Below are 15,165 nucleotides of genomic sequence, written 5' to 3'. Positions count from 1 at the left end.
AAGGGGAACAGGAGAGTGTGGGAGGAAGCAGCAACAGCAGCAGAGCTCTGAGGGAGACGGAGGCAGAGTCCGTGGCTCAGAGAGGGCGAGGGGGCAAGCCAAGTTCACAGCTGCGGCTGCTGCTGGGACAGGAAGAGCGGCGACACCGCGTGCCGCGCCAAGGCGATGGGGTGGCGCGTCGCAGAGCGCAGCAGCCGCGCGCCAACGCTGTGGCTGCTCTTCTTAGCCTCGGCAGGGGGGCCGCTGCTGGCGCGCGCGCTGCCTGGTTCCAAGACGTCGCGAGGCATCGCGGTCCCCTTTGTCTTCGACCCGCGCGCCGTCTGCAGCCCGCCTTGCCAGCACGGGGGCCTGTGCATCAGGAACGGCACTTGCTTCTGCTCCAAGGGCTACGAGGGGGAGCTCTGCCAGTATGGTTGGTATCGATAGAACGCCCCGCCGCGGCGGGCGGGCGGGGAGGGGGAGGGGCTGCCGTTCCTCTTAATCAGCGCGGTTGCTCGCTAACCCCACCCGCTTCCCTGCCCCGTGTCCTTTCTGCACGGCTTCCCTGCTGATACGTGGAGCTGCCCTCTGCCCCCTCCACCGGGGTTACCCCTCCTGCTGTCTCCAGGCGACGTTGCATAGTTTGTCTCCATTGCAAAGTTGCGATGGTGTTTTAACTTCCAAGAAAACTCGAACTCAGTTTCGGGAACTTTGGTTGTAAGGAGGAGAGCTGCAATCCTATGCATGCTTTCCTGGGGGCGCAACCCTAATTGAACACAGTGGAGTTTGTTACCGAGTATGAGCATGCGTAAGGGAAAAGTGGGGTTTCACTTAGCCGGTCTTGGCCATCCTTTACTCGGACGTCCTGTTAGAAAAGAGAGAGCCTTGTAGTAGCTTAAAGACTAATTGTGGCATAAGCTTTTGATGGCTACAGCCCGCTTCTTCCGATGCCATGGTGAAGCTATGAGTCTTTGAAGTACCACAAAACGCGTTTTTTGTGCTTGCTGAGCTGCCTCTCTGGAATGGGTCGCCATTCATTTCACTGGTGGCACTTCCTCCTCCCAAGGCAGTGTCCATAGGATTCCTAACAGGAAGCCTCATAGCCTGCTCTGCAATCAAGACCTTGCCCAGCTGACATCGCATTCCTTCTCCGTTATCATAGGGACATCAGGAATGCTTTTGTGATTGTGATCTGACTGTGGGGGAGCCCAGCCCAGATATTCATCTGTTGAGGACAGTGGACAATGGTGTTCTGCTATGGAGCCTGCCACTTGTCCAGTGGCAGCACTAGGAAACACAGCACGCAGTATTATGTGGGAGTGTACAGAAGGGGCAAATATAATCTCTGCTTTGTTTGGCACAACTTTTCTGCCCTCTTGAAAGTCTGGAAACAACTCTTCCTGTATGGACAAACAACTCCACAACATGCATTTTGGTCTTGCTTCTTAATAAAACTGTGTAGCGTCCTTTACATAGTGTTCCTTAGCTTTTCAAACATATTAGTTTGTCTTTTAAACCTGTTTCAAACTGCAGGCATATCGTTCATCCTCTTGGTATCTGCCCTCCATGGCACTTAATTTTTTTTAAAAAATCCTACATAAAATGCAGAGATTATGTAGTCCCCAGACTCCAGGGCGTGTGGAGTTTGCCATGAAACTGATTTTCTAAGCCCTTTCCCCCAATTTGCCTTATGGGTCTGTTTATGCATTGGTTCCTGTTCTCTCCATTTTAAACTTTCCATTTATTTATTCATTCATGCATTCAAAAAGCAGAACCACTTCTACCTTTTGTAGAGTGCTGCTGCTACATCCACCTGAATCTCAGTGTAATCCATAATGAAAGTCCAGAGGAAAACTTGCCAACATCCTATTGACAATTGTTTGCAGATAGCAAATACATAGAAATCAGGATTGGCTCATGAATGATTTATGAGCCAAGAAGCAGCTCAACTTTGTCAGATAATTTGTTTGCACGAAATCATTGCAAAAGCTGTACTACAAATTGTGTAATTTCCAGCTATTTATTTGTCCCTTATGCAGGCACATCTTTTAGCTGTTAGTCACAAAGCATCCCTCAGAATCCATGAAGAATTCTGCCTTCTCAGCAAGTTTTCATTGTGAGCCATATCTGGCATGGAGGAATACTAAGAAAGTGTGATTTGGCCTATAGGAAAGTTATTTGTTGAGAAAACAGAGAGAAGACTGACGCAGATTTATCTCTGGGAGAAGCTAGTGAAAGGGGGAAAATGAGGGGGAAATGCCATTTGAGAACATAATCAGTTTTAACTGTAGTAGGATTTTCAGCTGTGTTGTGTGATTCCACATGACTTCCAGCCCTAAATTGAAGCCATCCCAAGGTCTCCAGCTAAAGATTTGATGGAGGTTCATTGTTGCCATAAAGCCATGTGTTCTTCTTGGTCAGACCATTGGTCATCTTGTCATTATTGTCTACAATGACTGGCAGCAGCACTCTAGAGTTTCAGACTTCGATTTTGACTCCTGGCGACCACAGAGCCCTGTGGTTTTCTTTTGGTAGCAGGGGCGTAGCAAGGTTGGAGTGGGCCCAGAGACAAGATTTTAAAATGGGCCCCCCCCCCTCACTGAAGCTCAGCACATGAAGTAAAGAAAACTTAAATGAGGCTGAATAGTGGTAACAAAAAAACATAGTTTTTAAAATATATATATAAACTATGTGCCACAATAGAACATCATCCTAAATTAATTTTTAAAAGGTTTTGTAAATTGTGAACAATGCAAGTCATTTAATGGTACCAGAGAAGGACATGCTGTTCTGGTAGCTCCAGGTCTTAACACTCACATCAGTTTCAGAGGATGACTACAACTGAAGGAAGCCTGGGCTAGTGCATGGCTGGGGGAGTCAGTCATGTGACTTGCCCAGACAACTGTCTCCCCTTGCCCTATTATAGTTATGCCCCTGTTTGGTAGAATACAGGTGGGGTTTACAATTGTCTCCTCCTGCGCAGTATGAGATGGTGCCTTTCAGCATCTTGCCAAAATCGCTGCTGCCCAATGTAGGTGTTTACCAGTGGGGATTGGAACCGGCAACCGCCTGCTTGTTAGTCAAGCATTTCCCCGCTGCGCCACAGACCGGAGTCTTTTCTAACCCTGCCTAGAGATTGAAGCTGGGACTTTGGCATGCAAAACATGTGCTTTACCACTGAGCTGCGGCTCCGCTCCAAAGCAGCCCTCTGCCACCAGAACTGTTCTTTGCAACCAAGTAGCCTAGAAACCGGGGGTTATTCCCAGTGGCTTACTAGCATCATGAAGGCCTCTGGTCCACCTTGTGCCCCCCCCCCCATTTCCCTTCAGGCCTGCTAATCTTATCTTCCACAAAACAGTGCAGAGGTAACAATGAATAAAGCTGCCTTTTATAAGACTGTTTTGCTTCTCTAATAAGATGAGATTTATTACAGAAAACGCATGCTAACCAGAAGCATTTTGGAAAATACATTATATATATACATTATATTATTATATTATATATTATATTTTATATTATATATAAAATTATATTATATATATACATTATATTACATTATATTATTTGTTTGTTATCTCTCTTTGTAAACCGCCCTGAGCCATTTTTGGAAGGGCGGTATAGAAATCGAATTAATAATAATAATAATAATAATAATAATAATACAAGTCAAAATAATCGACATAGCAATACCAGGGGATAGCAGTATAGAAGAAAAAGAAATAGAAAAAATCACCAAATACAAAGATCTACAAATGGAAATTGAAAGGCTGTGGCAGAAAAAGACCAAAATAATCCCAGTGGTAATTGGCACCCTGGGTACAGTCCCAAAATACCTTGAAGAGCACCTCAACACCATAGGGGCCACAGAAATCACCATCAGCCAATTAAAAAAAGCAGCTTTACTGGGAACAGCCTATATTTTGCGACGATATCTATAATAACCAACAGTATTGATGATAAAATTCAGCCATCCCAGGTCCTTGGGAAGGACTCGATGTCTGTATAAAACAAACCAGTCAATAACACCTGTCTGACTGTGTAAACAAGGAAAATAATAATAATAATATTCTCCAAACTATAATAATAGATTTAAACGGAGTCAAGGAAGTACGCAAGCTTGAATTGGAGAATGAGACAGGGCTTGCTCTTTTGTTGGATAGGGCCTTCAGAGGAGAGGCTCTGTAGCTCAGTGACAGACATGCTTTGCATGCAGAAGTCCCTAGGTTTAAAACTCAGCATCTCCAGGTAGAGCTGGGAAAGAACCCCATCTGAAATTGGAGGGCTGCTGCCGGTCAGTGCAGACAATACAGAGTTAGATGGACTAATGATCTTACAGTATAAGGCGGCTTCCTATGAATCAGACAGCATATTAGTGTCACATGCTTGATCTGTTTTTCTACTCTGATCAAGGTGGTGTCCCATGGGTGATGACTCCTGTGATTTCCCCATTGTCATGGATAGCCCACCATCTGGTTAAGGTTGGACTCACAATCACATCTCACCTCCACAGGGGTGAGGGACCTGTTAGGATGGTCTGCCCTTGTTGGTTATTCGATCCAATAGAATTCCAAGAATCTTTGGAAAAATTTAGTGTTGGCTCTGCCGGTAATCCTGTTGATGCCATGGTGGAGAACTGGAACAACAACAAACTCACCAAGGTAGTAGATATTATCGCTCCTAAGTGTCCTCTCTGGCCCACTTCAGAATTGGCTCCTTGGTGTACGGAAGAACTACGGGAGCTGAAGCAGCAAGGTAGATGACTGGAGCGCAAGTGGAGAAAGACTGTACTCGAATCCAACAGATTACAACATAGAGAGCATTTGAAGACCTATGCTCAGGCAATATGTGCAGCAAAGAAGCGATTCTTTTCTGCCCAGCAGAGTTTTCTAGGGTTGTGAGAGGGCTAGTACATGCCCCTCCTCCCTTTAATCACAATTTGCAACCATCAGTTACCCGCTGTGTTTTTAATGGGTTATTTGTGGATAAAAGAACTCCATCACACAACTCTTGTGTAATTCTGGCTGACTTAGACTCAAGACACCACAATGATTGCAGAGTCTAATGTGGAAGTGTCCAGCAACTCCTCTTATGTGGTTAGGTTGGATCAGTTTCAGTTTGTGACTCCTGATGATGTAGACAAGCTGCTTGGAACGGTGTGGCCTACCACCTGTTCTTTTGACCCTTGTCCAACATGGTTTATGCTATCTGGCAAGGGGGTTATTGTAGAAGGCCTGGTAGATACAGTATTATAAATGCTTCTCTGAGGGAGGGCAGGATGCCTTCCTGTCTTAAGGAGGCAATCACTAGACCTCTTCTGAAGAAGCCTGCATTGGATCCCTCAGAGTTAAACAATGATAGACCTATCTCCAATCTTCCATGATTGGGCAAGGCAATTGAGAGGGCGGTGGCTTCCCAGCTCCAGGCATTTCTGGAGGAAATTGATTATCTAAACCAGGGCCGCACAACTTTGATCCTCCTGCAGATGTTGGACTACAACTCCCATCATTCCTGACTACTAGTCACTGTGGCTGGGGATGATGGAGTCCAAAACCTGCTGGAGGGCCAAAGTTGTGCAGCTCTGATCTAGACCCATTTCAAACTGGTTTCTTTTCCGGGCAGGATATGGGGCGGAGACAAGCCTTGTTTGGCCAGATGGATAATCTCTAATTAGGAATTGACAGAGAGTGTGACTCTTGTTAGTCCTTTGGGATCTCTTGGCAGCTTTTTTTGATACTATTGACCATAGTATCCTTCTGGAGCATCTGAGTGGGTGAGTTGAGTGAGAAGCACTGCTTTGCAGTGGTTCCGCTCCGACCTCTCAGGCAGATTCCAGATGGTGTCACTTGGAGACTGTTCTTCAAAACGTGAACACTTATATGGCATCCCCCAGGGCTCTATACTGTCTCCAGTGCTCTTGGTGCAGGGCGAAAGGGTTCAGTACTTCCTGAGCACTTTGGCTACAAATCAAGGCTGCTTTGTGAGGGCAAAAGATAAGGTGGGATTTCATCACATCATGTTTTGCACCTAGACAAAATAATCCTGACAATAGCTGCTTACAAAGATGCCAGTGAGCAAAGGTGTGTACAGAATGTCGTTGCAGATTATTTTCATACAGTTATTATTTATTCAATTTCTATACCACCCTTCCGGAAATGGCTCAGGGTGGTTTACACAGAGAAATAATAAATAAATAAGATGGATCCCTGTCCCCAAAGGGCTCCTACCTTTTGCATCTCTATTAACAGCTTAAGACTTGACACCACCTCTCAGCAGCTTCCCCTTGCTAATTATGATCCTATCATATATGAATGTTCTCTCATTTTTTAAATTTGAGAGTAATAGCTTATTCATACAGTCAGGGATTATAGTAGTTTTTACATTATACACCTTCCTCCTACCACTATATGTATTGCATTCACATGATGAGAAAGTTTATCTTCATTATTTCTATAAATCAAATTAACTGTTTATATTTGCCATTTCTGAATGTGAAGCCTAAAATATTAATTGTTGGCTAGTCTACAGTGTTCGGGTAAATGTATGAATTCACTGATACAGTTTCTGAAGAACCAGAGACTATTCTTCCTTTTCTTAACAGAAACATTTCATCCTACTTTCTCTGTTCCTTTTTTGTTTCATAGCAACTTGTTATCCCAAATGTAAAAATGGTGGGAAGTGTCTCAGACCTGGAAAATGCAGATGCCAACCTGGTTATGGAGGAAGATATTGTCATAAAAGTGTGTTAATTCTCGGCAATTTTCAGCGAAAAGAAAGAATAAAATAAAGAACTAACTGGTGTTTGTGAGCCTTTAGCATATGGCTTCTCATTGCTACTCTCTGTGCCTTCTTTGGGGCACACTGTGGCTTGGATTGGGTCCGTTTGAATGCTCTGCAAAGCCAGAATTTAGTCTGGACTTTGTGCAACATCCTGAAGTTATAGGAACATGAGTTCCCCTTCCTCTGTCTGTGTAAGAGTTAGAACAATTCTGATTCTGTTATGAACAAGCCAGAATTGCTTGCTATGTGTGAACTGAGCGATACTAGCTTATCTAACCTGAGTTCCCATATAAACCAATATGAATCTGAAACTGAGATTCAGTCTGCTTTGTGTAGTCAGAGAGAGCTATCATGTAACCAGTGTAATACATAGCTTAGCTCCAAGGCCCTGAGCTAGTTAAATTCCTTGGCCTCAAAGTTTCTCCTCTTGATTGCATTTTCTCACATTCCCATCATTCGTTGTGAATTGTTCTGGGGATCTTCTGGGAGCTACAACTTGGGAAATGCTGAGTTACAAGATTCATGCTATGTAGAAAAAGCTTATATTTTTTGTCTAGATGACTTAGCTCCATCATGGAATGGCTATTTAGGAGGGGCAAAAATATTTGGAATGAAGCAGTTGGCTTGAGGGCTGATCCTGGCATGTTTTGTCTTTGCGATTTCCCTCCAGTTAGCTGCGAAGGAGGATGCCAGAATGGTGGAGAATGCATCTCTGTCAATGGGGTAGTGAAATGCCTTTGTGCTTCAGGCTGGACAGGAACAAGATGCCAAGAAGGTAAGGGTTCTTTAATCAGTTGCTACATTCGAATCCTACCTTCCTCCCAGGAGCTTAGGGCAGAGGTGCACAACTTCAGTTCCCCCACTGTTTTTGAACTACAACTCCCATCATCCACAGCCACACTGGTTAACTGTCAGGGATGATGGGAGCTGTAGTCCAACAACTGCAGGAGGGCTGAAGTTGTGCAGCCCTTGTTTAGAGTGACATGCACAGAGTTTTTCCATTTTATTGTTGCGGCAAGCCTGCGCAGTAGATTAAGTGACAGCATATGACTGGTCCAAAGTCACCCGTGAAGCCTTATGGCTGAGTGATAGTTTGAATGCAATCTTCTCTTCCCAATCCAACCCTTGATCCACTATGGCACCCTGGCTCTCGTGGCTGAAAATCAAGGGAGAAGAGGGTACCTCAGGTGTGCTAGGAAAGTTTATAAAACAGGTGGCCAACATGATGTGCAGCATTTTGGCACAGGGACACTCTGGGCAGGACTGCTGCAGACTTGTAAGGCAGCCCCAACGCTGTTGAGATGGAGCGGTGGTACAAGCAGCGCTATTAGAGCTATTCGCTGTAATGGGAATAACTGCAGTAGCATTTGAAAAGAAACAGGAGACACTCAGAGATGAAAGGATTATAAAAGGATTATATAGAGCAGGGGTTCTCAACACTGGGTCCCCAGATGTTTTTGGACTTCAACTCCCATAATCCCCAGACGGCTGGGGATTATGGGAGTTGAAGTCCAGAAACATCTGGGGACCCAACGTTGAGAATCCCTGATATAGAGCATAAGCTTTTGTGGGTGACGGCCCACTTTGTCCGATGCAGAGTTGTTACTAGAGTAACAACTTCTGCAATAGCATTGATTGCGCATCTTCTCCTTCTCAACGGTGTCGGGGCTGCCCTACGAGTTGGCAGCAGCCCCACTGCTGCGTGTGCCAGCACTGAAATGCTGTACATCATGTCTGCCAGTGTGTTTGGGGTGTGAACCCTTCTTCAGGGACAACTCTTTTTATATGATTATTGCACCGAGTGGTACCTCTTGTGTTGTTGTGTTGTGATACAGCTTTTTATCTCTTTGGCGGTTAGGGGATGCTCAAGAACAGCTCTGTCTGTGCTTATGTAGCTTCCTATTGCAATAGAACATCTTAGTTCATGGCAGTGCACATCATTTGGAACAGGAACATAGGAAGCTGCTTTGTACTGAGTCAGACCATTAGTCCATCTAGTTCAGTATTGTCTACTCAGACTGGCAGCGGCTTCTCCAAGGTTGCAGGCAGGAGTCCCTCTTAACCTGTCTGGAAATGCTAGGGAGGGAACTTGGAACCTTCTGCATGCAAGCATGCAGGTGCTCTTCCCAGAGCAGCTCTATCCCCTAAGGGGAATATCTTACAGTGTGCACAAACAGTCTCCCATGCACATGCAAACCAGGGTGGACCCTGTTTAGCAAAGAGGATAATTCATTCTTGCTACCACAAGGCCAGCGATCCTCATTTTATTTCTGGGACTTACAACGAAAAATGTTTTGTGCCTGCCTCTAATACACACAGCTGATTCTCCAAGAGATCTCTAGATTTCAGTTTATTTATAACACATATAAACTACTCTTAAAAAAAAAAAAATTCCCCCAAATGGATTTCTTAGGGTTGTTGGTGAGTCAGTGTCTTATAGGGCTAATTCACATGACAAAATATATTGAGGCTGTTCTCATGACCAGCCTAACCCAACCTGGGTTAAGCTAGTTGTGAGAAGTGGTGCAATCCTCACAGATCCCTCCGCTCCCCGCGTGCCTAACCCTCTAAACAGACCCGGCTGCTAGACAATGTTTAGGGTGCGCTCGCATCCTTAGCTGCCAGGTATTGTGTGTCTGCTCAGGCTGAGTTCAGACTGATGAGACACAGAGACAGGCGCATAGAGTGCCTGTCTTGACAGAGGAATCCCCAATGCAATGTGTGCTGAGCATTGCATTGTGGGATGCCTGGAGGCCGGAACAACAGGTTCTGGCCCTGGATCCGTCTGCCCTGCTCTATGCTTCACGGAGCTGGGCAGCCTGTGTGCAAGAGCGCTCCCACTACCTCCCCCTTGATGTGGGGAAGGTCAGGTTTACCCTGCCTTCCCCACCCTGGTGATCGTGAGAATCGCCTCATTATCTGAGGAGCAAGAGCCAGATAGTCCTTTTTTGAACTGTGTAAGGCCAGAACCTCCAACAATAGCAACAAGAGTAACTGCATTTTGGGCTGACAGCTAAACTGCAGCTTCCCACCTGACAGTTTTATGTCTTGGCTGCCTTTAATTATGGTAGAGTCTCCGAGGGGAACACTTAATATTTTCATTGAAAGTTTTGTAATGCTTCACAGTATCAGTATAATCTGTAGAAAGCTAGGCAGATAACTTTGTTTGATCTTTTGCTTCAGCAATTTGTCCTCAAGGATGTTGGAATGGAGGAATTTGTTGGGCTCCTGGAATCTGCAGCTGTGCAACTGGATGGGTTGGCGGGGCCTGTCATTTAGGTGAGCTGCATTTACTTTTGGAGGAAGTCTGAGGCCTTTTGATTGACATAATCACCAACACTTGCCAAAGCTGCGGTGCTTGTAGCTGTACAAACTGCATCTACCTTTTCCTCTCATTTCTCATGTATGTAGATATGATAAATAGGGGGATACCTTATACAGATAGAGCACATTCTATTATTTATCCTGCTAACTAAGCAAAGAGGTGCCTTTTCAAGTGATGTTTTTCTTACATTTAGCAAGGGGAGAGCAACCCTATAAAATCCCAGCACTGCATCCCTCCTGTGGTTGTTGCTGCTGCCTACCTTTTATTTCCTTTTAGATCCTGAGCCCTTTTTTGACAGGGAACCGTCTTATTTATTATTTATTTATTTTCCTATATGACTACTTTGAGAACTTTTGTTGAAAAGCGGTATATAAATATTCATAGTAGCAGCAGCAGCAGCAGCGGGATATGGATACTCCCAAGTGATTTTGGTGGGTAGCTGCCATCAGGAACCTGCCTCCCTCCACTCAATGGCTCTTGTATGCTAAGCAAAATCAATTGACATCATCATCATTATTAAATTTTATACTGCCTTTCATCAAGACAATCCCAAGGTGGTTCACACAAAAAATAAAAAATACTATAAAAATGACACAATTAAAATATTGAGCTAAAATATAAAACAAATCTGACTTAAAATATTTAAAATACAAGCATAAGACCTGTACAAAATACAAATCAGCAGCAGTAGATACAATCATATAAAAGCCTGGATAAAAAGCCAAGATTTAACACGCATTCTAAAAACTGTGATGGAGACAGAGGAGCAAATAGCCACTGGGAGAGCATTCCAAAGTCTGGGGGCAGCAACAGAGAAGGCCCTGTCCCAGGTGAATGACAGCTGAGCCTCCCTCATTGTAGGCACTCGGAGCAGAGCCCCCTCAGATGACCTCGTCAAGTGGGAGATGACTGAAGAGTCCATTATGCAGGATTGATTGCCTGTCTGTATCCTCATGGAAACCCCACTGAAATGCATGGAGGTTACATGGCAGTAGCCTGTAGTAGAATGCACCCTGCATCTAATTAAGGCTATTCTCTGTGGACGTTGCTCTTGGACCTTAATGTCCATTACCACCCAGTTGCTGGTTTGGAGGAAGTAAGGGCATGATGGGTGGAAGCAATGATCTTACTACTGCTACAGACAAGAGTTTTGACAGATAGTAATCTTTAGGATTTTTCAGGGCAACAAAAAAAGTAGAGTTTTTTCTTGGGGATAGCCAGAAGCTCCATAGCTACTGCTGACCCAGAAGCCTCTTAATCAATCATACAAGCAGAGTCAAACAAACCTCTTAATGGAGTGGTTTGTAAATGGTGGAGTAGAGTCCTCCAGAGATGATAAGAGTCAAGCAGATGAGTTACCAGGCTGAGTAGTAAGTATTGGATACAAGGAAGCACAAGTGGGTTAGAGAACAGGGTCTGAACGCTTTCAGTTAAAAGCAGATAGGTGAATGTCAACGATGTCTCTGCCTGGAGCTACATCTGGAATATAGAAAGCTGCTTTATACCGAGTCAGAGCATTGGTCCATCCAACTCAGTGTTGTCCACGCTGACTGGCAGCGGCTTTCCAAAGCTTCAGGCAGGAGTCTGTCCTAGCCCTACCTGGAGATGCCAGGGATTGAATTTGCATGGGACCTTCTCCATGCAAAGCAGATGTTCTGCCACTGAGCTACAACCCCATCCCCATCTGATTGTATCAAGGGTTGGACTTTAGAGGTGGCCCACCGTGTGTGTACAGAGGGAGGTAAGTTTCCAAGTTACATCGGCAGAAAATCATTTGAATTGAGTTTGGCTACCTTCTACCTTTCTTTAAGATCAGCATGGTAACTGTACTTGTAATAAACAATTCAGGATGTTAACCATATGTACAGTAGGGGTAGCAGATTTAAGGATTGTAATCCAGCTGCAACATAATTCTCTTTTGATATGATGCCACTCAAAGAACAGCAGAATCATCAATGGCCACTTCTCCTGCTCTTAAGAGGGAGAGACTTGCTTTCTAGAGCTTCCCCTTGAACCAAGTCTCTGTGAAGTAGTACTTAGCTATTTCCCTTTGAGTCTCTGGATTAATACTCTGTGTCAACCCTTTTGAAATGAATAAGCAGTGGAAAGGACTGTTTTGAAATGCCAGTCGTATAGATTCAGAGCACTGCAGAAACACTCAGGCCGGTAAGATTGCTGAACAGAATCTAGTTCCTTGTAGCAAGAATTCCCGCAGATCACATCCCTGGCCAGATAGCTTGTCTTGGGATCTCTGATCAGCAAAGATGGAAACAAGGAAGTTGCTACAAAGTTCAGTGGCACACATGGAGTTTGTATGGACAACTGCCCAAGTCTTTGTGCCTAACCTTTTGATATTTAAAATTTCTTGCAAAAGGGAGGAGAGAAAGGCACAAACTCTTTACATGTTGTTTTGAGCAGAATTGCAGTATCTCCAGAGTGATTATTTAGGGGGGAAAGCAACTGCTTTCTTTCATCTTCACATTTAGAATGCATCTTGACAAGAAATTATGACATGCACAAACATCCACTGGTATAGCAATTGGAGAAGCACCACACATGTACACCAGGATCCTGATTGCTGAGGATATGGTCCTGGTGAGGTAGACTCATGAATATAACCCTGTTCCTACAATCAGATCATCCTGCTCAATGTCATTCCCTGCTTTTAGGAAGATATTGGGCTTAGCTCACTAGCCAGCCAGCTAGTGGTTTTGGTTGCCACCAATTGCTTCTCTTTCCTCAGATCCTTTTCTGGTAAACAGGCAAAGGGTTTAGGAGAGAATCAGGTCTTCTATCATTTCCACTGGGATATGGAGATGGTATGAAACAGTGGGATCCCTCTCCTATTGCTCAGAAGGATTCCGGGAGCTTTCCCAGACAGCAGGCTTTACTGTAGGCTTTCTGCAAGGCTTTACTTGCAAGTTCAAAGTTGCCCAAAAAACCCAACACAAAAAGTTGATTTTATTTTTACCCCAGATATAAATCGGGCAAAATGAAAAACCCGAATTGTGTGTGAAGTGCTTCCTGATAGCTCGCAGGGGCTTTGGGGTAAATTTGGCTGATATGTGAACACACAGCCTCCATTGTCGGGGAGATGCGAATGAAAAGCTGGATGTGAAAAACTTCATACTGTTTCTTACCTGCTCAAAAATGGCAGTGGAAATGAGACTTCTGGTTAGGAGTGTGCACGGTTTGGTCCGGCACAATAGAACAGACCGCCGCGGTCCAGATGGACAGGGGACTGTTTCTTTAAGCGGGTGGTGGTGGTAGTATTTACCCCCCCCCGCCGCTCTTCCCCCTCCGGCGCTGGTCCGTTGAAAAATCTTCTTGGGGCGGCAGAGTTCCTCCCTGCCCCCCTGCCCCCCGTCGTCATTTGTATTAGGCTTCAAAGAGACGAGCTTTGTAAAAACTTTGTAAAGGCTTTAAACTTTGTAAAGGCTGAAAAGAGACGAGCGCTAGCGGCGCGCATGCACCCTCCTCTCAGCACGCGCGCTCGTCTCTGACGGGGAAGAGCAAGTAGAGGAGAGAGAAAGAAGAAAGGGTGAGGGATGGACCTAAGCCTGTCAGCAGCCTGAGAGGAACGAGTGCGGATATGGTGGCAGCGGCAGCAAGGAAGGGCCCAGTCAAACACTGCTGCTGTTTGGGGCTACTGAGGCCATTAGCGTAGGGAGGTGGGCAGGCAAGAGATGGGCCCGGGCCTGTCAGCAGCCTGAGGGGAACGAGTGGCCATGGTGGCAGCAGCAAGGAAGGGCCCTGTCAACTGCTGCTGCTGCTCCTATGGCGGGGTAGGGGGCTGCAGCTTGGCCAATAGGTGCCCGCAACGCGGCAGACGCGACCAAGAGGAGTGAGGGGAATGGAGTAAAGGGATGGAGGAGTGACCAAGATGGGTGAGGGGGATGGAAGCAACCAGATGGAGGCTGAGGAGCAGGAGTGTGGCTCAGATGAGGTGGAGAGATCTCTGAGGTGAGGGTGGCTGTGGCAGGTGGTGAGGGGAGCAATCAAGTACTAGCGCGCAGATACTCTGCACAGGTTAAGCTAGTAGTTTAATAATATGGAAGCTGCACATGTAACTGGTTTTTGTTTGTTTTTCAGCGCTGTGTAAACTACCTTGTCGTCATGGAGGCAAATGTGTTGCTCCAGATGTGTGCAAATGCCGTTCACCATATTCTGGCCTACAGTGTACAAAGAGGATTAAGCAATGAAGTGAAATTGCCTTCTCTTAAAATTAACTCAATTATTTTAATAAATAAATGCTGGGGAAGGGAGAATTCCAGTGTGATTCTAAACTAGTTAAAAAAAAAATCTAACATGATAGAAAAGAAAGCACTCCTATATTAAAGGGCAAATATAGTTTTACATATTCCAAACGATATTAAAACAGAAGTGTTTTCCAAGTATATGTGGATAATTTGATTGCATGTGTGTACTTTAGGTCTCATTTTAGCACATTTAATATTAAGTATTTTATTTGAATAAAGCATTTCCCAAAAAATATTGGGTTCTGTCTTATCTCTCATTATTTCCATGAATAGAAATGGTTATCCTGATTAATGAATATAAAAAGGAATAGGTGGTTATCAGAATGTTCAAATTGTAAGAAATCTAATTCTAAAGTTGCCACCATGCTAGAACAAATATTAATTGAGAATTCTCTAATTAAAAGCATAGTTGCTTTGCAAACGCAGCTGAACGTTGGATTTTTGATAGGTCAGTATACTATATTTCTGTTAGCACCAGTTTAAAAAATGTTGTTTGAATGCAGCACCATCTGCTGGCTGTTAAGGGTTTTACCTTTTTTCTTGACTGACCTTCATGATAAATTGGTTCTCTTAATATACTGCATAGTACATGTGTAGAATTTGAAGCAGTGTATGCACTTCACAAGAATTAACCTGCTGTGATCCCAACAATATATCACAGTTGGGGCTGAGAGGAAGCAGCTTGCTGAAAGCCAGCTTGGGCCTGTTATAACGACCGGCACAATCGTAGTTAAAGGGTCAACTCTGCTCATCAGGCAGGCACATTCCTGCAGAGCGTGACATGAGCTTACTGGCAATAAGCCTTTTTGGCAACCATAGTCTTTC

The 15,165-nt window shown here is 44.7% G+C and overlaps 1 protein-coding gene across 2 annotated transcripts; it reads left to right on the top strand.

Annotated features, from left to right (window-relative positions):
* Window positions 1-4: 4 nt before the first annotated feature.
* LOC128328918 (wnt inhibitory factor 1-like) lies at window positions 5-14,575 on the top strand. 2 transcript variants are annotated; one of them, XM_053259160.1, is made up of 5 exons: window positions 5-412; window positions 6,621-6,716; window positions 7,427-7,531; window positions 9,940-10,035; window positions 14,174-14,575. In XM_053259160.1, the coding sequence occupies exons 1-5, from the start codon at window positions 166-168 to the stop codon at window positions 14,281-14,283; spliced, it is 654 nt and encodes a 217-aa protein (XP_053115135.1). In that variant the 5' UTR covers window positions 5-165; the 3' UTR covers window positions 14,284-14,575. The 2 variants fall into 2 exon arrangements, with proteins under 2 accessions (XP_053115135.1, XP_053115136.1); XM_053259161.1 differs by lacking the exon at window positions 6,621-6,716.
* The last annotated feature ends 590 nt before the right edge of the window (window positions 14,576-15,165 follow it).

This window comes from Hemicordylus capensis, chromosome 6, assembly GCF_027244095.1.
Source record: "Hemicordylus capensis ecotype Gifberg chromosome 6, rHemCap1.1.pri, whole genome shotgun sequence".
Taxonomy (NCBI): Eukaryota; Metazoa; Chordata; class Lepidosauria; order Squamata; family Cordylidae; genus Hemicordylus; species Hemicordylus capensis.
The sequence above is the reverse complement of the archived record's forward strand: the minus strand, read 5'-3'. Positions and strand labels throughout refer to the sequence as shown.

Bases quoted from the DNA above. Each gene is read 5' to 3' on its own strand.
- LOC128328918 (XM_053259160.1), top strand. From the start codon at position 166: ATGGGGTGGCGCGTCGCAGAGCGCAGCAGCCGCGCGCCAACGCTGTGG. The intron at 413-6,620 runs GTTGGTATCGAT...TTTGTTTCATAG, and splicing joins GGGGGAGCTCTGCCAGTATG to CAACTTGTTATCCCAAATGT. The intron at 10,036-14,173 runs GTGAGCTGCATT...TTTGTTTTTCAG, and splicing joins TGGCGGGGCCTGTCATTTAG to CGCTGTGTAAACTACCTTGT.